At 41.1% G+C, this 24,194-nt stretch overlaps 2 protein-coding genes across 3 annotated transcripts in view; one reads left to right on the top strand and one right to left on the bottom strand.

The window, feature by feature from the left end:
* Window positions 1–708: 708 nt before the first annotated feature.
* Window positions 709–16,172, top strand: SKP1 (S-phase kinase associated protein 1). Of its 2 annotated transcripts, XM_072841023.1 has the most exons (7): window positions 761–909; window positions 1,535–1,676; window positions 4,110–4,206; window positions 9,106–9,179; window positions 12,557–12,700; window positions 14,447–14,587; window positions 15,282–16,172. In XM_072841023.1, exons 3-7 carry the CDS (start codon window positions 4,110–4,112, stop codon window positions 15,315–15,317), a joined length of 492 nt encoding a protein of 163 aa, XP_072697124.1. In that variant the 5' UTR covers window positions 761–909; window positions 1,535–1,676; the 3' UTR covers window positions 15,318–16,172. The 2 variants fall into 2 exon arrangements, with proteins under 2 accessions (XP_072697123.1, XP_072697124.1); XM_072841022.1 differs by lacking the exon at window positions 1,535–1,676 and having other exon boundaries at window positions 709–909.
* TCF7 (transcription factor 7) overlaps window positions 14,446–24,194 on the bottom strand; it is a 40,649-nt gene continuing 30,900 nt past the window's right edge. Inside the window, 1 exon segment of the mRNA XM_072841021.1 lies at window positions 14,446–24,194. Within this exon segment, the coding sequence (XP_072697122.1) occupies window positions 24,078–24,194 (117 nt within the window). The 3' untranslated portion in view covers window positions 14,446–24,077.

Below are 24,194 nucleotides of genomic sequence, written 5' to 3'. Positions count from 1 at the left end.
CCTATGGACCCAGCAGACCTCAGGGAACATCCCACAGCAAGAGTTCTGTGCAGGCAGCACCCTCCCAGGCTGCCTGGTTCACCCCTAGAATCCTGCTGCCCTGCCTCACACGCACGTCTGCTCAGTACACGAATTTGCTTCCAGAGAGGCCTCCTTTCCAGACTCGGGGGTCCTCTGCAACAATGGCTCCTCCGGCCTGGAGGCCTCTCGGGAAAACAACGGTAGGACGCAAGGCTGAAGAGCACTAAGCTGCGTTGGTCTGCACGTGTTCGGAGGTCCAGAGCAGGGAGAGGGCAACGACCCTTCAACCTCACGGGTTACCCCGGAGAGTGAGCTACCGCACGCTGGGCTCGGGGATGTCATTCCTCCCGCGGGGCCCCTCTCCCCGTCCTGAAAGGGGGGGGTGCGCAGCCCCTCCCCGACACCAGTCCCTCGGCGCCCACACGCTCACTAGCAGTTTCTAGGCTTTCCACGGAGGGAGTCTTTAACTCGGCAGAGGCCAGCCCCTGCCTGAAGGACCCTTGCAGGCGGCGGAGCATCCCAGCCGGTCCCGCGGTTCTGCTTGCAGGACCGCGAGCCGCGGCTGCGCAGGTGAGGCGGGTGAGGCGGGTGGGGCGGAGTGGGGCGGGGCGGGGCGGGGGGGGGGTCAGAGCGAAGCCCCGCCCCCGCGCCGTAGCGCCCGCCCCTCCGCCCCGCTGTCTCCGCCTGCGTCAGGCGATCTCGGCGGCCAGCCCCGCCGGCTCTGTGACGCCGCGGGCCCGGGGTCCTCAGCGCCTGCGCCCGCCCTTATAAGGCCGACGCCGCGCCGCGCCGCCGTAGAGGCCTTGTTCTCCCCCTTTCTCCTCCGGCCGGCCAGGGTGCTCCGCTCTTGGCAGCCTCCAGCCCGCCGTCGGCTCGAGACCGAGCACCGTGAGTAGCCGCCGACCGAACGCGAAGGGGCGGTGGTGCCGTGGATTGCGGGCTGGGCGGCCGCCCGAGGCGGGAGGCGGGAGGCGGGAGGCACCCGGGCCAGGCCTCCCTCAGGCCCAGCGCGCCCGTCGCCGACCCTGTTCCCGGGAGGTGCCGGCGAGCCCTCTCCCGGCCGCGCGTCCTCACGACGCCTCGGGGGCGCTGGGGCGGCCGGGAGAAGGTGCGAGCCGGGCCGGAGAGTGGCCCCTCCTCGCAAGGGGCGAGGGTCCGCCTGCCTGCGCGGAGCTCGGCCGCGAGGCCCAGGCTGCGGCGCGGGGCCTCCGTTGGCCGGGAGCCTGCGGGCCTCGGGGACCGCGTGGGGGTGGGGTGGGGGCGGTGGCGGGGCTCTCGGCGGAGGCCCCCGGGCCGGCGTGGGCGTGCGTGCCTGTTTGTTGTCTTGGCGTCCCGAAGGCGCGTGGCGGTGGGAGCCCGGGAGCGCTGGGTGGTTTTCGCTCCCATCTTTTTCCCTCTTCCTTGTGTCTGGCGTCACTGGCCACAGTAAGCTGTGGCTACCTGCTTGGGCCGCACGTTTGCCCGGCAGGCCGCCTGCTGCTTCAGAATATTTCTCTCCATTATTTTGCCACAGCTTGGAGTTGCTGAAACAACTGTTGAAATAGCCAGATGTTCTCGTCATCGTGGTGTGACTTTTAGGAGGCCTAACTCTTTCGAAGCCAGGCTGCTTTTAAGTTTTAACGGGGATAGGACGTTCACCTGGATAAGGATCTCAGGTTTGGGTTTTGGGGTCATGAATTTTTCACCAGAGCGTCACGATAGAATGTATCTGTGTCATAGAGCAACGTAGAGTTCTCCATTCTGCTCTCAAAAAAGTGTCAACAATTCGGGTCACTGAAAACACAGGTTTCTCTTATGTTGTTGATAGAATCTGTTTCATGCCAGTAATGGAAGGTGATTGATTTTCAAGATCAGAAGCTTAAGGAATTGTCTTGAAAGCATGTCCAATCAGAATCTCGTCCATTATCATCATTACAGTTTCGTCCTGAATTCCAACTCTATGACAGTAAAAAACGAAAACAAAACGACCCTTTGAAGTATTAAGTTTGGGATCACAAAGTGAATTCGATTACAAATGAACCCATTGCCTCCCTGCTTATTTAATAAGATCTCAACTCCCTTAAGAGTAATATAATACCGGAATTTGACTATGACTAAGCAGATCTGGTTATTTACCAACAGTTACTTGAAAGCAATATGAAATGGTCATTGTGCTCACAAGTAATTTTATCAATTGTATTGCCAAGCTTGCCTTTCTGTAGTAGTGCTGATTGCAGCACTATGGGATATAAAAAGAGCATAGAATGTTTTGTAATTAAAAATTGGATTCACACTAAAATGTTTTTGGGAGGGATACCTTTTGTTATTGTCTTGTCACAGGGAAGGTCCTCTGCTCTGGGCCCTTCTCCATTGAATAGGACAACTGCATTATTGGCAAGCACTAAGCAACATGGAGGAACAGACATATTTGTGAACTGAAAAGTGAAATCTGATTCTCTCCAGCCCTGGACCAGTGAGAGCAGGATATTGCAGTGGCTGATTTTAAAACAGAGCTTTACCTTTTTTTGCTTCCTTTCTCTAACAGCTTATTTGGGTAATAGAGATAATTGTCTAAGAAAAGTGGAATGAATATTTTAACTGATTTAATGGGTTTGGAATCTTTGATCCTAAAATAGGTGCAGTGAATATTTTAAATGGCGAATTCTACACTCTAGAGTTAATAGGGCCATTGCAGGATTATGAATACCTGAGAAGCATGGGCCTGTAAAATATTTATTTGAAATTTGAAGAGATTGTAAAGTAATGTTTAGAGTCGGGTATTGCTGCTCTTCCTACTTCCCCTAAGAATCTGAAGATAAGAAATTGATGGCTTGGAACTTTTCATTTTAAAGAAGTGGGGTTTTTTGGTTTTGCTAGAACTCAAGTCCTTTGTAGTTAATTGCTTAATTTTTATCTAAGAGGTATCTTTTTCCCAGTCTGAGGTAATAAATACATTTTTGAAGCTAGTAACAGGTTATTTCTCTGAGGATTTTATTTTAGCAGGAGAACTCAAATTTGGACACCTGGACAGTCAGTAATGGAAGATAAAAAGGGCTGTTAAATTTAAGTACTTTTAGTTTAGCAGATGAGATTGACATTTGTTTGTCCTTAAATATATTATTATCTTCTATATTTTACATTGATGCAAACATAAAATAAGAATATTCTCATAACACTCCTCAGATCTGAACTCATTTTTTACTGGTAAGTCTCACTATTGGAACATTTGTATCTTACTTGGTAACTTCATTTATTTTGGACTTTGCAGGAGGTTTATTGTGACAGTTAACTATTCAGATGAGAGTAGTCAGCATTCAGTGACAGCAGAAAGGCAGGCAAATGGGTGCTGGGTGACGTAGTTGGTTAAGCCTCTGACTCTGAATTTTGACTCCAGTCCTGGTCTCAGGGTGGTAGGATTGAGTCCTGCGTGGGGCTCCCTGTCAGCACAGAGTCTGCTTAAGATTCTCTCCCTCTGCCCCTCCCCTGCATGCATAAGTGTGTGTATGCATCCTCTAGAGCTCTCTCTTTAAAATCTCTCTCTCTCTCTTTTTTTTTTTTTTAAGGTTTTATTTATTTATTTGGCAGAGCACCAGCACAGGGAGCGGCAGGGAGAGGGAGAAGCAGACATCCTACTGAACAGGGAGCCCGATGTGGGGCTCAACTCCAGGACCGTGGGATCATGACCTGAGCTGAAGACAGATGCTTAACCAACTGAGCCACCCAGGCGCCCCAAAATAAAAAAGCTTTAGAAAAAACACCAGCAACAACAAAATGCAGGCTCAGGCTGAATAGTTTATTTTAAATATATCTTACATTAAAAATACAGAATGTAACTCTAAAATTTATACCAGTAATAAGTTCAGTAGGGCAAGCCTTAAAATTAAAAGCTTGTATTCCTAGGAGTTACACTTTGAAAAAATTGATAGCAATACTTCTATGCTAGCCTGGGAATAACCACTGGCCGTGTTTTACAGGATTATATATATACTACAGGTCGTTAGGATTTTATAGTTAATATGTTAGATGTCTTTTAACAACAGACTAGTTGATGAAATGTAAAAAAGTAGTATCTCTTATATTTCAAATTCAGTGTAGTACCTTTTTTTTAGATGCCTTCAATTAAGTTGCAGAGTTCTGATGGAGAGATATTTGAAGTTGATGTTGAAATTGCCAAACAGTCTGTGACTATCAAGACCATGTTGGAAGGTAAGTTTATTAGAAAACCTGAGACAGGGGAAAGAGGAAGTAATGTTTAGTTGGAGGTAACCTGTGAACATTGAAGTTAAACAAGTCACGATTTGTCATTAAATGCTCAAGAGTATGAAGGGGTAAAGTTTACATTTTTTGAATTAAAGAATTAACTGCATCTTTTTGATAGAGGATATTTTCTGCATTGTCTGAATTAATGGATTTTTTTTCATTACTAAATAAATAAGATCATAAGCTAATATTGAAGTGATTTCTAAGCATCAGACAATGGCCTAATTATCAAGTGAATTTGGATTCACAGTTTCTAATGAGAAAAATAAAAGGCTCTGGAAAAGAGATACATTCCTATATGATATCTAAATAGAGTCCTTTGTTTCAACAGAGAAGTAAGCTGAGTAGATGGTAAACTGAGATGTCCTTTTTTTTTTTTTTGACCGAGTTTTTCCTTTTGTCCATTTTGTCATTCCCCTGAAACTGCTGCAAAGCATATACATGGCACATTGAAGAATTAAGGTTAGAAAACAGGCTCTGAAACATTTCAGAACTTTACTAGTTAAAATGAATGTTTTCTTAACATTATTACTGGATTGGTGGACAGTAATAGTATATGGAGACATTACAAATCAATTTCTAGCATTTTTTACTGGTAAGTCTCTTTTTACTGGTAAGTGAAAAAAAATTAACAGTAATAAGGATGTTAAGTACTCAAATATCAAAGGTTTTTATTTAGCTTATACTTAAGTGAAAAGTGCAGTGAAAGGAAGGTGAGTGAGAAATAGTCTTTGCTCTTGAATTTGTAAACTAGGAGGGGAGAAGGACACCAAAGAACACAAACCGTCACACGGTGTAATTAGTGCGTTAGTAGAGTGTGCCAAGTGGTACTGGTGGAACGTCTTGGCTGATGTTACTTTTCAAGCTTGTGGAGAGACTACACTGGGTAGCAGTAGTGATGTGATATTTCAGTTCTAGTAAAATTAGAATGTTTTAGGAGATGATTCTGAGGTAAAGTAGACAAGATGTGTTCTAGGAAAGTAGAGGTTTTTATTTGGGGTTTATTGTTATAGAATGAGATTGTGATACTGTAGTTGGTAGATCTGAAGAATGGGTTTGAGAGAAATGGAAAGAAAATGACTTCTTAGGTATGTTTACTTAACCCCTCCCTGCCCCAAGAAGATTTTTGTAATAATCTATGTGGCTCTTGGTCCAGTCTTGGTGGACTGCTGGAGATACATAGTTTGTGTAGTGGGTTATAGGAGTGTTTATGGGAGTAAATGAGATTGGCAGTCAGCCATATTGGAACGGGAGGCAGGTGGTGTCAAGTGAGTAGAAGTCAGAAGTGGAAGATGAGTGGAGTAAGATTTGTGGAAACCAAGGGACGAGGGAGGCATTTTGAGATGACCAGAATGATTATCAGATTCATATACTATACTCTGGTCATTTGAGATTTCACAGTAAGTTAGAGCATTACTTACTGCGTTTATTAGGTATGGTAGAGGCAAAAGCTAAATTGCAGAGGGTGTGTCTTCTGTTTTCTAAGCTGGTGACTTCTGTTTGCTGATAAAAGCTGAACGTGTAACTCTTTTTTGGTAATTGGTACCACTCCTGTGGCACTTACAGTCCTGTATCCTGATAACTTACAAAAATAGATCACTTCTATTAAGTTGTAAACCCCTTGGTACATCCCACAGTCACTGTTCATCAAGTACCTGTTGAATGAAGAACTATGGTATGGTCACTAATAAAGAGTGTGAAAGCAATCCAAGTGTCCCTAAAGGCAGGTGAGTAAGGCATTACCTAGAAGGTGTAGAAACTGATACCAAAATTGCTGCCTGAACTCTTGCTTTGGCAATGGAAGTGTTCTTTATTTCATCTTAGTTGGTGTCTGGCACACTAATCTGTCCTGTGCTGCTTCAAAGAAGCATTTGCCATGTAGGAACGTAGGGCTCCTTGAAGGTTTTCCAGGCCTCTTTAGATCACTGAAGCAAGTGGAGTGATAGCAACAGTTATATGATTCTTTTCTTCCATAGCCTTTGGGCATTAGAGGTGAATGACTTTAAGTACCAGTGGTACTTAAAGAATATAGAATTCTAGCCTCTTCAGAATTAGCGTCTATTGAATTTGGCAACTTAACTGTTTTTCTTATTTTTGATTATGGGTTTTTTTGTGACTTAAAACAAAACAAAAATAAAACCTAATCACAGGATAATCAGAAGTGAAAATCTCAGCATGTGTACATGTGAGTTGACTGATTTGTTCAGGTCCAGGATGTGGTATCAGGATACAGGTGTCTTTCAGAAGTCTTTGAAACTAAATAGCTTAAAGGAATGACTATTGATACTTGTGCATTCAGTCTAAAAGTAGAAAGGAATTGCACATCCTTGGTTTAAATGCTAGAGAAGTGATCCTTCAGTTGATCCTACAGTTGTACTGTAAGGTCCTTATTTTTAATGTGACTTAAGCCTTTCTTCCATATAATGTTTGGATCTAAACAAGTTAGTCTTCTGTATTATGTTTCCTCTACTATCTCAAATTCCCAAACATAAGTATTTTATATAGTGTAACTTCATTTTCTCCCCCAGATTAAAAATACTTCATACTAGTACAGGAAAAGCAAAAGTGGCTTAGTCAAAATTGACACACTCATTTTTACAGTTTTACTCTTAGATTGAGATGGGATCAAGGAACAACATTGGTAGAAAGGAGGAGGGGAAATGAATGATCCATCTATACAGGAAAATAGGATTCTTTTTGAATATACTCTAATCTTTACCACTCCAGTAAAATTGCCTGTTAAGCTCATTGACCTCCATGTTGTCAAGTGCATAGTCTGATTTCTCATCTAGACCAATTGACACCATTTGATCATCCTCTTCTACATCCGACTTCCAGGATACTTTACTTGTCACTTCACTCAGAGCTTTGGTGTCTTCCTATCTTTAAAGCCCGTAGTTCCTCACGGCTGGCTTAATCATTGGACGTCTTCATCATATTCATACTCCTTCATTCCTTTGGTCTTCTCATCTAGCCTGATAGTGTTGTAAGCCATCTAAACACCAATTCCCAAAACTACCTACAATTCTGTGTCTTCTTTTTATTTTTATTTTTATTTTTATTTTTATTTTTTCTCTCTTTTGATTTTTAGACTTGGCATATTTAACTGCTTGGTCTACCCTTGGTTATCTAATAGGTACCTAGACTCAATAAGCTAGAGTTCTTAATTCCCAGCCCTTCAAAATAACAGTTCTCTGACAGCCTTCTGCCTATCAGTTATTGGCAACTCCATTGGCAGTTTCATCTAGTTCCTTACGTCATAAACCTTCGTCTTCCCTGACTCACATTCTATTTCCCATCCATTGCCTCTGCCATCAAAATGCATACAGAATTGAATCATTTCTTCTTCCGTAGCTGTAAACCTGTACAAGTCACCATCTTGTGCTTGGATTATTGCCAGCCCCATAGTAGATTTCCATCTTTTCTCTGCCACTCTCTACCATCTCTTCCCAATACGGTAGCCAAAATGCATGGGGCCCTGTGACCATCAGGTCCCCTGTCACTGGTCTCATCTACTCCTTTCACCCTTGCTAAACCTGCTGTAGTAACACTAGATTCCTTTAGTGTTATTGGAACATGCCAGAGCATCCTATCACAAGGACTTTGCGTTTGTCATTTCCTCTACTTAGGTGTTTTCTCTCCTTTAGGATTTTACTACGGTGTCATCTTGTCACTGAGACATCTTGAGCAGTTCTGTCTAAAATTGCAACAATTCTTTGTATCCTCTATATTCACTGCTCACTCTCCACTGCCAAGGACACCTGTTACACATCAGGAACTCAAATGGTTTGACTCAATGCTGGCCATGTCAGCATAACTGGTACTCTGCTACCACCAATATAGTGCTAAAGTAACTTTGGCCTCTAATCTTCATACTTACTAACAAATAACTTTGAGCAGCTCTTTTTTAGTCATAATAGAGACTGAAAGACAAACAAACCCATTTAGCATGAAAATACACTTTTATTTAGAATCTTTAACAGGGATTTTAATTTTAAGGGTTTTTTTGTTTTTTGTTTTGTTTACCAGTCACTTTGAGAATATGAAAGTTAGGCTTTTTACCAGGACAATCTATAGATTCACAATTATGGATAATATGTGATGAATAACACTAACAGGTATACACTGAAACAGAGTCCCTCAGCCCACATTATTAACTTTTATTATTATTATTAACCCTACACATGATACTGTTAACAATTCCATATGTATCCTTCTGGAAATACTTTAAATATATGTGTATACCCATTTTTATTCAGTAACATTTATTTTCTTATACCTGGCTTTTAAAAACTCTAATCCTGGAATCATACCCAGTATGTATGGCTCTGCTTGCCTTATTTTTGTTTGTCAGTGGCTGCATGATTTGTGTGTGTGTGTGTGTGTGTGTGTGTGTGTATATCTCTTTGGGCTTCAGATTTTAATAGACTGAGATTCTGTTACTTGAAATACTTTTTATTTTAGTGTTATTTTTCTAAATGCAGCCCATCTAGAGAGTTTGGTATAAAGAGGAAGACTAGGAGTCTGGCTTTGATCCCCCCCACCCCCACCCCAAAGTCATCTCAATCTCACTTAATTAGGTTACTTTTCTTCCTCTTTAAGGATTCTGTTTATGTAATATTCCTGTATTTGTCTAGTAACACAGTTTTATAGTTTTAGGTGGTTTATGGACCACTTACTAGGAACCGCTAATTTTAAATGCTTATAAGAGACTATTTCTTAGTAAAGTACTTTTCAAGGACTTTTAGACAATGTTTTACAAGGTACTTGTTTGACACGTCTGGTTGGTGTCGATCTTACAATAGAATTAGGAAATAATGGCAACTCTTCATATAATTTTCTTAGATTTGGGAATGGATGATGAAGGAGATGATGACCCAGTTCCTCTACCAAATGTTAACGCAGCAATATTAAAAAAGGTAAGGTAACAAACTGTGTGCTTGAATATGTACTTTTCTTTTGTCACTTAACATCCTGATGATCTTCCTATACTGCTACATAGGTAGCTTCATTACACAGACGGATTATGATTCTAAATGTTTGTTGTATTTATTTAAACAGGCCCTGAGAATATTTGAGTTGTGCAGTTTATTTATTTGAGTAGGCTCCATGCCCAGTGTAGAGCCCAATATGGGGCTTGAACTCACCACCCTGAAATTAAGACCTGAACTGAGATCAAGAATTGGACACAACTGACTGAGCTACTCAGGCACCCTAGGTTGTGTAGTTTTTTTGATTAACACATTTAAATTACTGAAATAATAATAGTATGTGCTTAGCAAAAAGGAAAAAATTGTCAAGGGGAGCTTGAGAACAAATGTACCCTCACCATTGCTCACCTTACCTTATATTTAAGCATAAAAGGCTCTTTACATTGAATCAAATTTAGTGTTTCAGGGCACAAGGCTCCTTAACAGAGCCAGCTATTCAATTGGATGTTCATTTGGAGAAAGACCACTCAGTTTTTACAAGGTAGAGGAAATTAGGATTAGAGATGGGAATGGTTGGTTCCATTTGGCCCCTTTCTCAGAGATTTTCAGAAGTCATTGCCCATATGCAGTTTCATCTCCTGCTTTCTCGTGACCCTGGTGTGAAATGCAGCTATGCTGTATATTTTTTCATATCTTACCATGATTGGCTATTAACAGTTCTTTTAATTGCCCTCGAGTGGGTAAAAAGTGATTCTCTAAGCATGAACAATTTTTACATATGTTACTGGCCATTTATATTTTCTGCTTTGTTTTCCTTTGCACATCTTTCTGATGGACTTAAAAAAATTGTTATAAAATATACATAACATAAAAATTACCACTCTGGGCAATTCAGTGGCATTAAGTACATTTGTATTGCTGTGCAATTACCACGACTCACCATCTCCACAAATTTTTCATTATTACAAACTGAAACTATGTACCCATTAAACAAACAATAACTCCTCAATACTCCTACCTCCAGCCCCTTGTAACTAACCACTATTCTATTGTCTGTCTATATGAATTGGACTGTTGTCGGTATCTCCTATAAGTGGGATTATCCAGTATTTGCCTTTTTTTTGTCTGGCTTATTTCACTTTGCAAAATGGTTTCAGGATTCATCCATTTTGTAGTTCAGTGGGCTTTTTTACAAGAGTTGTTTATATAGTGTTTCTATTACTTTGCATTGTCTTACCTCATTTATAGTATTCTATGGTTTAGAAGCTTTATATTTTATCTTCTGGGTATTGTCTTGGAGTTAACATTCTATTTTATACTAACGCAAAATGCATCTGATGTTTGCACTCATTCAAATGCCAGATATTTTTTAGGTGCTGGCGATATAGCAGTGAACCAGAGACTAAATCTCTGCCCTTAGGAACTAACATTCTAAAGGTGTGGGGGAAATGTATAATGTAAGAAATATGTCAGATGGAAAAGCTGTGGAGTATAAGTGGGTTGGTTGGTGGAGAATTACCTATTTTTAAGATAAAAGTGGTAGGGGAATCCCTTCCTGAGAAGTTGATCTTTAAACAAAGACATTAATTAATATGTAGGGGAAGAGAATTCTGGGCAATGAGAGCAAGTGCAGTGACCCTAAGACAAGAGCATGCTCTACCTTTTGAGGAAAGGAAGGGAGGCAAGTGTGGTGACTAGAGCATAGTGAACAAGCAAAGAATTAGTAAGAAGGACAGGGTTGATGGGCTGGGTGATTATAGAGCCACTTCTGAGAGAAAGTTTTTTTTAACCTATTTTCATTATTAAGTCTTAAGAATGTTTAAGCTTATGTATTGAATAATTGCATGATCTAAAACATAAAAGTATACAGTAAAATCTCCCATTCTTATCTCTATCTGACCTGAAACCCTCTCAAGTAATGATAATCAACATTCATTTCATACATCCTCTTTTAAGAGTTTTTTTTTAATCCCTACATAAGCAAATATTGATAGCTTTTTTTTTATACAACTAGAATAATTCTTAAAAAGGCATTATTTCTTTATTTTTTTTTATTTTTTATGATAGTCACACAGAGAGAGAGAGAGAGAGGCAGAGACATAGGCAGAGGGAGAAGCAGGCTTCATGCACCGGGAGCCCGACGTGGGATTCGATCCCGGGTCTCCAGGATCGCGCCCTGGGCCAAAGGCAGGCGCTAAACCGCTGCGCCACCCAGGGATCCCTGCATTGTTTATTTCTTTAAAACTCCTAGCTTGGCTTATCCTTCTAAAAATAGTTCTTTCCTTTTTTTTTTTTTTTTTTTTATATCCTGGCAGTATAATTTCTCAGCTCTGCCATTTTTTTTTCAGCTTTGTTTATTTCTCCAGCATTATATACTCTAAAGAAAATTTAGTCATACAGAAAGTGATATTACACAGCAAACACCCATTTACCTATCACCTAGATTCTACAACTTGTAATACTTTCAGTGTTCATTTTGGTCTTAATGATGGTACTTGTGATCTAACCAGCTTCCTGAAACTTGATCTGTTTATTCTCCTACTAAGGGAACATGTCGGCTTTTCTGGTATCCTTATACCCAGTAGTCTCATGCATATGTGAAGGATATTTAGAATTGCTTGGTGATATTGTATCCTTGCCTTCATTAGGTAGTTGCTAGATTACTTTTGAAAGGGGTTATGCCAATTTACACTCTCTAGTATAAGAATTCATGTTATCCTCACACTGTTGACAGTGATGAGTATCAAAATCTTGATTCTTCCCCCCCCCCTTTAGTCATTCTAAAGTAGGACCTGACTAGACTGTTGATTTTTTTTTTTTGCATCTAATAATACTGAGCATTTTCTCTTTTTTGAGTATTCAGATTTCTTTTGTGAGTAGCCTGTTCATATCTGTAGCCCATATCTTTGTAGTGATTTTCTTTTTTTTATTAAGTAAGCTCTATGCTTGACATGGGCATCCTGAGATTAAAAGTCACATGCCCTACTGACTAATCCAGCCAGGTTTCCCGCTTTGTATTCTTTTTTACGATTTATTCTAGAGAGTAATCATTGCTGGTTGTTCCTGTTGCACGTATTTTCTATTCATTATCCTGTCTGACTTCATGTCTCTTTTGCACAGGAGCTTTTTTAATGTGGTCACGTATAGTAATCTATCTGCATGGTTTGCTGTTCTCTAAGATTTTCTAGCCTCAAGGGTTGTGAAGATTCTTCAAGCTTCAGTTTTCCTTTTCAAGCCTGGCCACTAATTTGGCCATTCAAGTTAGCTTCTATCTAGTTCTTAGCCCAGTGTAGGAATAACCTTGCCCCAGTAGTGGAATGAGTACCTCGTGATATAGTGCCACAGAGAAATGAACTTTGTTACAGGTCATTCAGTGGTGCACCCACCACAAGGATGACCCCCCTCCTCCTGAGGATGATGAGAACAAAGAAAAGCGGACAGATGATATTCCTGTTTGGGACCAAGAATTCCTGAAAGTTGACCAAGGAACACTTTTTGAACTTATTCTGGTATGTTTTTAATGCATACTTTAAAATATCTCTAGTTCAGCACTTCTAAGACTTGTAAGAGTTTAGTTTGCATTTCTAAGAGAGTTTAACTTGTTAAATTCATTGTTACTAAATTTTAATTCTCTAAACTCAAATGCAGTGCTGTATTTAAATTCATACATTAACAATCACATTAAATATAAATGGATTTAAACACAAAGAGAGTACAGATTGTCACCTTTGAATTAAAAAAAAATTCAGCTATGCTCTCCCCAAAATACCTGCTTTATTTTTTATTTTTATTTTTTGAAGATTTTATTATTTGGAGAGTGAGAGAGCATTAGCAGGGGAGAGCAGCAGAGGGAGAGGGAGAAGCGGACTCCCTGCTGAGTAGGAAGGCCAGTGTGGGGCTTGATCTCAGGATGCTGGGATCATGACCTGAGCCTAAGGCAGACAACACTTAACCAGGGAGACAAGACTTAACCAACCAAGCCACCTAGGCACTGCTCCCAAAACACCCACTATAATGACACTCTTAGTTTTAGAGGGTGGAAGAAGATTAAATTATGCAAATAGTAATCAAAAGAAAACTACAATGATGTGTTAAAGTAGATTTCCGAGTTAAAAATATCACCAGGATTAAAGAGAGGGTTGTTGCATAATGGTAAAGAATCAGTCCATTGTTAAGACGACATAACAATCCTAAATGTTTATCTGTCTAAAGGCAGAATTTCCAAAAAGTGAAACAAAAACCAGTAGAACTCAAAGGATAGACATACCCACCATCTTCTGTCTCTCCTTAATTGATAATACAAATAGAATGAATAGGGATATAGAAGATTCAGGTAACACTACTGGCCAACTTGACCTGATAGACATTTATAGAACATTAAATCTCATTACAGCAGAATACTTTTTCAAGTATGTACTATTAAATTAAGATAGACATGTTAGAAATAAAAGCAAGTCTCAGATTTGAAAGAACTCAAGGCACACATAGTGTTTTCTGATTGCAGTGAAATCAAATTAGAAGTCTGTAACAAAGCTCTCTGGAAAATCCTAAGTATTTGAAAACAAGCACTTCACAGTAACACGAGTCAAAGAAGAAATAGAAAATTAGAAGCAAGAATTGGAAATTTTACACCAGAAAGTATTTTGATCTAAAGGGAAATTAAACCCAACACAAGAGAATTTGTGAGACGTAGCTAAAGTAGTATTCAGAGGAATACTACTTGATAGCACTAGAGCACACCTATATTGGAAAAGAAGAAAAGTGTCAAATCAGTGATCTAAGCTTTTACCTTAAACTAGTCAGAGATGAAATTAAACTCACAGAAGAGAATATTAAAGAGCAGAAACCTGTAAAGCAAAAAATAGTAAAGAAAACCAAAGAATCCAAAAGCTCATTCTTTGAGAAGATCAGTAAAATGTAATGTTATTGCTTCTGTTTCTTTAAATATTTTTGTCAAGATTTGCTATGTGGTGCTTCTGTGCACAGAGCGCACACATACACACACCCACAAGTAGTGACCATTCTTGAGCATTTGAGGTGGTGTATGGTTTACTTAAGGCAGCAGCAGGACTCCATATTACAGAAGGTGTAACAAAGGGTTGTATGAAAATATTTCACAAAAGCATCTGATTTTCCCTTTAATTTCACAAAATTAACTAGCATTTTAAGTTTAATTACATATGGATTGGCAGTTGCTAACTTTGGATTTAGTTGAAAACATCAACTATATAATGAAAACAACCATCACATTCCAGGCTGCGAACTACTTAGACATCAAAGGTTTGCTTGATGTTACATGCAAGACTGTTGCCAATATGATCAAGGGGAAAACTCCTGAGGAGATCCGTAAGACCTTCAATATCAAAAATGACTTTACTGAAGAAGAGGAAGCCCAGGTAGGTTGCTCACAGCTTGTTTCTAATCACATGCTTTAAAAAAAAAAAAAAAAAGAGTAAAACTCAGAACGTACCTGGAGAGGATGTGTCTCTATCAGGGAGTCTTGACTTTACTTGAAAGATGATAAACTAGGTACCTCTGTGTCATAAAAATATTCTTGTTGAGAGACTGGTCTGTCTGTGATTCTAAATACTTGCATGCTCCCATTCTTGTATGAGCATAAGAACAATTAGCAGCCATAGGTGTTCTTTGATACTTCCTCCTTCACAGTTACTAGTTTTGTCACCTGGAGCTTACGTGTAAGCCATAAATACTTGACTTCAGAAAAGCAAGCACTGTGGCTAGTGTACTGCCAGGATACTTGAAAGAAAGCAACTTAGTGAATGGGGGAAGAAACAAAGGAGTAGATCAGAATGTTGACACAGCTACAAACTGAAAGTATTTAAATTGGCTGTTAGTTCTGGTGACTGAAGTTTTAATTGCCCATTGCCTTTGCTTTTTTGATAATTTCAGCAGGGCAGAATAAAAACCTGGGGAGGCAAAGGAGGGTAAGGAAGTGTACTTGTACCCTCGTATTTTTCTAGTTTTCCGTCTGTCCCTTGGTAACCCTCCTCACAAGCTCTTAATGAATCATGAGGGTAGTAGTCTTAAGAAAGGCGGTTTAAGGTACTTCCTTATATCTGTCTCTTCTAGGTACGCAAAGAGAACCAGTGGTGTGAAGAGAAGTGAGATGTTATGCCTGACACTGTAACACTGTAAGGATTGTTCCAAATACTAGTTGCACTGCTCTGTTTATAATTGTTAATATTAGACAAACAGTAGACAAATGCAGCAGCAAATCAGTTGTTTTAGCAGAATATTGTCCTCCTTGCATGTGTAGTTTGAGTACAGATTCCAAACTTATGGCTGAGTTTCTTCTAGTATGATCGAAAGTTTCTTTTTTTCCTTGCTCTTAATAAACTGAACTGTGGGTTCTCTGTAGAAGGTGGCATTTTGGGCTTTCCCTCTCTTTGTAAAGCGATTTCTGCCTAGTTTATTGTCTGGTTAACTTTAGTTTAATGACCTTTTAAAAGTTGGCATTGTAAATAAAACAAGTTGAAAAAAGTTTTCTGAAATAGAATTAACAACGTATTATCTTTATTCATGAGTTGGAAACTGGAAAAAGGCTACTTGAGGTAAATGTTTTGAGTGGGGTTATTAGGATGTCTTCCAACTTCCTGGAGTCAAGGAGTACCACTGGTATTGATGAGCCTGTATGTAGCTGGGCTCCCTTAATTGGATCTAAAGACTTGTTTTTGCATTTTTAATCCTTAGCTTTGAATACATTGGCTAGAGACTCAGTTACTACTCAGTTTGTGGTTTTGGGGGAAATTTAACTAGCCAGTCTGTTAGCTTTTCAATTAAAAAAGGCAAATAACCCATGTAGTATGTCATCTTTTTATCATCAGTTATCCCATGTGGGGGAAACTTCACACTACTTGCATGTAAAAAAAATTAATTTAACCTTTAACATTAAAGTGTCTGGCAAAACCTAGGAGTATCCATCATGAATGCAAGATTCAATAAAAAGTAAGTTACACAGTAGGTGGTAAATGGTTTGCTTTTGTGTAAATTAACTGTGTCTCTTCACTTATTATGAAATGAGTTAAATATATATGTATGGTTGTGTAGCTGGAGACAGCTTGCAAGGAAGTTCATGTATGAGCTCACTGGAGGCTGCTGACCTAACACTTGGGTTCTGATAGACTTCTGTCTCCTGATTGTCATGATCCAGTTCACTGGAGCCAATGCTTCAGTTCTTAACTGGTGTACGTGGCCTCACAGAATGGCCCTGCCATTGTTTCCAGCCTCTGCCCTATAGTAGAATTAAGTTTTCTTGGTGGCTTAAGATGGCCCACAAATTGTTCTTTTTTCTGTCCTCTGTGCTCCTTTTTTCCTGCTTTCCCATTTAGCATCATCTGTGTTCACATGTAGTCTTACTGCATTCTCTTCATGTTTACTATGAACTGTTTCAGCTCAGATTATTCGCTGACATTAGTTTGCCTTTATACTTTACCTCTCATTTGCTCCAAATCTATCTTATTTAATAAAGTCCCATATACTGTCTCACATGAATTCCTATTTGTGGTCTGTACCAGAGATTGCAGATTGCAAACTACAGCCCTTGTGTGGGTGAGATCCAGCACACAGCCTGTTGTTTTTGCAGTTTCTGAGTTTAAAATGGTTTTATGTTATTAAAGGATTATTTAAAAATCAATGCAGGACATGGTATTTGACTAAAAAGCCTAAAATGTTTCCCTCTGGCCCTTGACAGAAAAAGTTTGCCAACCCTTATGACTACTTCTGGATCCATGATTCCTTTTATTCTCAGGAATTAAGCTTGTTTTCCATTTGTCTTGGGTTCACTTGGGGAGGTAGCAGAATTCAGTCCTAGCTGGAGTGTCTTTATCGGCTAATTCCCACCATCATGGTCAGTTCTTGAAAAAACTTAATCACCCCCAGCAAGATCTCTAGCAAGATCATGAAAAACCAAATTCTTAACTGAAAGTTCAGGATTGTTAACATATGTCTCATTTAGTTTAGAAAGGAACAAAACCTATTGCTGTTAGTTCTCAATCTGTATAACCCCCAAGAATTGTTGGAATTACAGGACTAAATAGCATTACCCCTATTTAAAGGACACTGGGATCTTTTTGATAAATGGGTGAGACTGAGCGGACAGACAGTATAGTAGTTAAGATTTTTGTTCCCTTCCTGATTTCCTATAGACTGTGGCCCTAAGCTTTAAACAAGACATCCTGATAGTCTTAAACTCTCAGGTTTTATAGAGTTCTGACAGCTCATCTCAGAGAAAATAGGCCATTTGTGGACATCATGTGCCACGTAAGTCATAGATGGGGTGTCAAGAGGCACTTCAGGCTGGCTACACAGGCCTATTCCCTGCCTGCCCTATTCCCTGCTAGATGCTCACTTTTTCTTTAATACTTACCAAGAGTTTTCTAGGCCCTCACCTTACCCTGGGAAAGCAAGTGGCTCTTTGCCATTATCTACAGTAGCCAGACCTATCTCCAGAGATATACCCTTTCCCACCCTCTCATTTCCCAGCTGCCCTAAATCAATACCGTGGCATGAAGTCCTGTTGTGAGGCCAGACTCCTACTTCTGCCTCTTAGTGCCCTTGTGGCCTGGGGTAAATTAGAAATGGTAGCTACATGCAGAGTGGTGCTTTTGGTGATGAACATTCTTCTGGGACAGTTCTTTGGCTTCTCAGCTTTTCTTTGACTGTCACTTAAAATTGAGAGTAAACTAAACTCCTGAGTGTTAGTCTATTCCTTTTTCCCTCACATTATCATGGATTAAGCATATGCCCCCTCAAACAGATTCTAATAATTCTTACATTGTAGAAGCAAGTTTTATATTTGAAGTGCCATTCTATTAGCTTGCCTTCATGAGGTGCCTTGGGTATTGCTTTGCAATTTTTAAATTTTTTCCAAAGATTCACAAACTCATCCTAGTAAGTTAAAGATTCCTGAACAGCATTATAGCTGTGATGTTGATTCTGCACCTGTTGGAACACACCAGCTGCTGGAATTAAACAAGATCTTTAATTTGGTGGACTGTTAGGACCGCATCCTGGTAATATGAAGTAATGGTAATGCTGAGTTTAGACTGGATCTAGCTGAAGAAGGCAGCTAGTAGCAGTCACAATGAGCATGTGACTCAGGGCAGGCAGATACTCTAAACGACATGGTCTCTTAGTTTGCTTACACAGTGGCCATCCTGTAGTTTGTTTACTGATCCCAAGGTAAATTAAGAAACGAGGTAGGTTACCTAGACTCTTAACAGGTCAATTTATACAGATATAGGAAGTGACTTCCATGAATTAAGAACAGAGAGAGGGATCCCTGGGTGGCGCAGTGGTTTGGCGCCTGCCTTTGGCCCAGGGCACGATCCTGGAGACCCGGGATCGAATCCCACATCGGGCTCTCGGTGCATGGAGCCTGCTTCTCCCTCTGTCTGTGTCTCTGCCTCTCTCTCTCTCTCTCTGTGACTATCATTAAAAAAAAAAAAAAAAGAAAGAGCAGCTGACCTCTTGATCTGAGCACTGTTCACCTTAGCCGTGGCAAAAGAAGTGCATTTATCTTTTAAAGCTCTTTGTTTTTTTTTAAAAGATTTTATTTATTCATTAGAGACAGAGGCAGAGACACAGGCAGAGGGAGAAGCAGGCTTTATGCAGGGAGCCTGATGCAGGACTTGATCCCAGGACCCTGGGATCATAGCCTGAGCCGAAGGCAGATGCTCAACTGCTGAGCCACCCAGGTGTCCCTTAAAGCATAACTTCTGCCACTACTTGTGAGAAGAAACTAATTTGATTTCAGAAGTCATTTTGGTTTTGGTTGGGAATGGAGGAATGCCAAGGTGAGGGGGGAAGCAGTTCTCAGTCTGGAACTGCCAGCAAAAAGTTGAGTATCAGTTGGTTGGCTAGAGAATATAGGCTGGAATGAAATAGTGCTGGATTAGTGATAGAATTTTAGTGATGGTCCAGGAAGAGAGTTCATCAATCCCATGTCAGGCAGTGCAGTTCTTGAATGGTTGAACAAAAACATTTTTTAGTATTCTACTAAAGGACTGTGACAGGGGGTTTTATAGTTGGAGTTCTAATTGATGCTTTTGTTGACTCTTGTTAAAAATCACTCTCTAGGAGTGCCTGGGTGGCTCAATTGGTTAAGCGTCTACCTTAGGCTCAGATCATGGTTCTGGGGTCCTGGGATTGAGCCCCTTGTAGGGCACCCTGCTCAGCAAGGAGTCTGCTTCTTGCTCACTCTCTGTCAAAGAAATAAATAGAAAATTTTTTAAAAAAAGAAATCACTCTAAAAGGCAGAATGAGTAAGAGAACTGGATGTGCATATCAAGACAAATGATGTGAGAAGTTTAGAACGTATCCTTTGGCCCAGCATTGAACCTTTTGGCCACCTAAGCAGAATGGACTGAATGCTGTCCTTACTTTTGAGTGGTCAGTGGATATGAACATTATTGTTGGCATAAAGGTGTTGGTCAGGGTGCTCTCGTTTGATGGATTTCCATTGTGGGACTTGAGTGATAGTTTAACTCATGGATGACATACATACTTGCTGCCTTGTGGCATCTTACACTGTTGGCTACATCTGGTCTGCATGCCAATACCGAGAGGCATTTTGTGGGAGGAATATAGAATATAGTTGCTTACAACAATATCTGTCTGTACATTCTGTGGTTCTCATGACCTTCTGACACTGCTTAACTTGAAATTTTCAGAAGTATTTACTAGGCACTTGACCTATATGCCAGCTCCCTCTTCTTTCTCTCTGAGGATCAGTCTAGTCCATAAAAGTGCTCTCAATTTCAGCACTTACCTCATATATTGTACAAATTAACATTTGTCATTGTGCTGAGTGTGCTCTTTTACAACTTCTCTTACCTGCCTCACATGCTTTGCAGATACTTCTGCTCCAGGAGTCTTATAGGATGGGTGGGACTACAGAGCAGCATGGTCAGAGTTTCCAGAAGTCTTCGCTGGCTTGCTTGGTTTCCTTTCTTTGTTCCTTTGACCTAATTCCTCCTCCTCCATTTTTCTCCCCTTTCTATCCCCCGCCTATTGACCACATAACTTTAAATAAGTCTTCAGATAAAGGAAAGAACACCTGAATGAAAAAAGGAAGATCTGTTCCAAAGCCCCAGGTGAACTTAAAAGAAGTATCAGATTGAACTAATAACTATTTCTTATGTAATTTATAGCTGATGAAATACCTCTTACCTTGTCTGACTGAACTCCTGAGAACTGCTAGAGATAGGATAGTTCTACCACTAGGACAGAATGTGCTTTGTCTTACTACTTCTGTGCCTGATTCCACATTATTGTTAACTTTGAAATCTCTCGTGAGGGGAGCTGAGCTAGGCTTTTATTCTAGCCAACAGACTGGGAATGTCCCCATCTATGTCCCCTGCTGTTTAAGTTAGGACTGGTCTCAGACCCCTCTGGCCCATTGTGGGCAGGTAGGCAAAGATCCATTAGCTGCTCTGGGCCATTAGAGAGCCTGAGTTAGAGATCTGGGACACAGGGGATTGGAATAATTGGCATTGATGGAGCCTAGGAACCAGGGTTTGCTTGAGTGGTCAGCTTTCAGGGGCCCTTGGTGAACCTTTTTTTTTTTTTTTTTTTTTTTTTAAAGATTTTATTTATTCATGAGAGACACACAGAGGCAGACACACAGGCAGAGGGAGAAGCAGGCTCCATGCAGGGAGCCCGATGTGGAACTCAATCTCGGGTCCCCAGGATCACACCCCGGGCTGAAGGCGGCGCTAAACCGCTGAACCACCTGGGTTGCCCGCCCTTGGTGAACTCTTAAAGCTCTGTGTAGAAAGTAATGATAAAGTAGGCTTTCTAACTTCAAAGCCCAAATCAGCTTTTTTATATAAGGAATTGTTCTTGTCCTCAAATCTTCTACTTTGACAAGTCTGACATGTCTTGATTACCCTTACCCTTTCTAGGCTGTTTTTCTAAAAATGTGTGCAGAAACCTATTTCATTTCTTTTTTGGAAAAATAAAAAGAATCAGCCTGTTTCCTGGCACCTGTGGCCTTTCTTGCCAGACTTAAACCATACACTCAGTAGAAGCTGGGCAGCAGTGCTTTTGGGGACATTCAAAAAATAGTCACAGCTAGAAAAGAGGTTAGCCACAGGGCTTCTTACATTAAAAGGGGAAACATGTTCAAACTGAGAGACTTGGCAGGCCTTGCCAGCTGGTGAGCTGCGTCCTCACCATATTTCTAAGCCCAGGAGGAGCAGCTGCAACACGGATGCCAAGTCAGTTTGCCTGTTTTCTGGGAATGTGGAAGGGAGGTTGGGATATCTGGTCTCATGAGGTCTTAGAAACAGGGCTAGTTCTTGGCTTGTAGTGAGGTGGGACTGGTGTGCTATTTGAAGTTGAATTTGGGCCTTCACTCAAGTCACCTGTGGCCTGAGGAATGTGCTGGTTTGACCTGGGAGGATTTGAGTTTCATCTTTGAAGTTACCTTTTTAAGAGGCTGGTTGGATTTTAACGAAGTTGCCAGAGCCCCCCTCTTTACCCTCACATACACAAAGGGTGCATTGTTCCTGTACCCAGTGTGCTCTGAATTAGACACCAGATCAGATGCAGCAACCCATTCTTGCATGAGCCTTAAAGTGTAGTTTTTGAAACATCTAGGCCAGTAGCCAGAGTGGAATTCTTTAAATGGGACAGACGTCGAGAGAATGGTCTCCTCTTGTACCCTTCCAGAAAAAAAGCAAGTCTAGGATTACAGCTTGCAGTGGCCTACTTTAAATAGGCACTACTCTGGAAGATGACTTTATTTATAAATATTTTCAAACATAAAATCCCAAAAATATGACTCAGTAAAAATTACAGTGCATGATGGTGAGTGACCCAGTGGGTGGCTGTTGTGATTTTTTTTCTTGCCCAGCATTTGCATCTAATGTTTGACCTACTGAAGTGGCCTTACACCTTTTACATTCATGATGGGTTTGAGGAGTTAACGCTATTAAACATGATGGAAACCCCTGTGTAAAAAGTAACCTGCAGACTGAACTGGAGAGGATTTACATAAAAATAATGAAGATACTTCACCTAATTAATTAGCTTTTGGGAGGAAAGAGCACTATTAAAATGCCCTTTCAAATTTTCTGACACCACATTCCAAAAAACTCCAGTTTGCTCATTTTTTTCAAAATAGGATGTACACCAGAGTGTTTGGTCTTTTCTCTCTGTGGAAGGATAGTGGAGGGGAAGATGGAGCCTAGTGGTCTTGTGCCCATTCTCATATGCAGGCAGCCTAGCCCTGCATCAGTTGTGAGGTCCCACAATTTGGGACTTAGGTGCAAAGCTTGGAATGGGAGTTTACACATAGAATGAGCTTAGCTCTTGTGGTTGGAGCAAGGCCTAAGCCCCCCTATGGGAAAAGTGAGGAAAGTAATCTTTGGCTTCTGTAGATTGAGTCTCAAGAATGTGTCCCATGATCGAGAATAAGCCCCAAGTTCTAAGCTGTGGATAAGAAAAGGAGAGTGTAATGCTCCATTACTGAAACAGCTTATTCCTCAGGGTCAAGTTTTGAAAAAGAAACCCAGTAAAAAGTATCTTTATTCTCATGTTAAAAAAGTTTTTGTATGATGATGCATTAACAATACAAAAATATTTTGAATACTACAATAGTCTTTTCTTTCTCTCAAGACTTCTTGCAACACTAAACTAGAATATACGTTCTTTGGATTCTGAGAAGCCAGTGGCTAAAGTAGGAACTAAAGGCTTTTGTTGAGGGGTACATGGGTATAGGAACAGCCTTTTTTCTTTGGAGTCAGGCTATGTACAGTGAGGAAGAGGCAAAAAAAATTTTTTTAAATAAAAAAAAAGTTTTGTTTTTTAAGGCTCAGGGTTGAAGCTTGGCTCAGAAATGGGTTAAAGTAGGCTGTGGTGAAAACCCACTGACTACCACTGGAGGTTCTCTGGACTCCTTGCTTTGATGGTGATGGTACCTTCCTGCAGCCCCATCAGGGAAAGGAAGCTGACCTGTTTCATGCTGGAAGGTAGGCACTGGCTGTTGTGAAGTTTGGGCTCCCTCTCACAACTGCCCAAGGGCTGCCTAGACTGATACGGCTAAGCAGGAAATGGAGCTGTGGCAAAGGCTCTGGGACTGGGGAGGGATGCACACCAGGTTTGGGGACATCGTTTCTCTCAGCTGTTAAGTTCAGCCACTAGAGACAGACTTGGGACCTTGGTATCACCTTTTGGGGAGGTTGGGTTTCTCTTGGAAACAATTCTAAGTAATGTGAACTAGAGCCAGGTACCTCTCACTGCCCATACTTGCCTGATAAGGTAGTGTCAGGTTATTCCTGTTGCCTACGGTGATAGGCCTAGATTTAGCCTGTTCCATTCCCTCCTTGTCTTACAAGCTCTTGAGAACATGGTAAGAGGCTTCCTTCTGGTCTAGTTTATGAATAGTTACTGCATTCTATCAACAGGGCTTCTCCAGCCCCTTTTGAGAGCATGGTCTTGAGCATGTGGTTGTGACCATGCTCACGTGTTGTTTCATAAACTAGCTCTTCTTGGTCCATGAAGTGTCTGGTATGGGGAGGGCATGGCAGTGGTGGGGCTAGGGAGGTGTAGGGTAGGGCAGGCAGCTGGGCTGAGTCCACCCCTCTGTGACCTATAGCAGAAAAGCAAGGGAGGCTGGGACATTTGGCCAGCAAGACAGGTGGTAAAAAGAGTCAATGCAGGCTGCTGTAGGCACAAGGGATGCCCTTAATCAGATACCACAACACAGATCTGAGTCCCACCACTTGGAGCGCTTGGAATTGATGGCTCCAGGTTCAGGCAGAAGTTGTACAGCCTCGGAAGTCTCCCGGGCCTGGTCCCTGAGCAGGAGGTAACGGGGCCCCTGGCCAGTTTCCACGTGCTTTGGGGCTCTGTCGCTTCCTTTCAGAGGATGGGCCTCTGGAGGTAGCCAGGTGTCCCGTGCATGCTAGGTTGCCTGTCTCTGAGATTGCTGTTGTTGCACTTGTGTACTCTGCAGGGTGCTGGGGGGGATCTGGGGGG

The sequence above is a fragment of the Canis lupus genome, chromosome 10 (assembly GCF_048164855.1).
Source record: "Canis lupus baileyi chromosome 10, mCanLup2.hap1, whole genome shotgun sequence".
NCBI lineage: Eukaryota > Metazoa > Chordata > Mammalia > Carnivora > Canidae > Canis > Canis lupus.
The sequence above is the reverse complement of the archived record's forward strand: the minus strand, read 5'-3'. Positions and strand labels throughout refer to the sequence as shown.

Bases quoted from the DNA above. Each gene is read 5' to 3' on its own strand.
- SKP1 (XM_072841022.1), top strand. From the start codon at position 4,110: ATGCCTTCAATTAAGTTGCAGAGTTCTGATGGAGAGATATTTGAAGTT. The intron at 4,207-9,105 runs GTAAGTTTATTA...TAATTTTCTTAG, and splicing joins TATCAAGACCATGTTGGAAG to ATTTGGGAATGGATGATGAA. The intron at 14,588-15,281 runs GTAGGTTGCTCA...TGTCTCTTCTAG, and splicing joins CTGAAGAAGAGGAAGCCCAG to GTACGCAAAGAGAACCAGTG.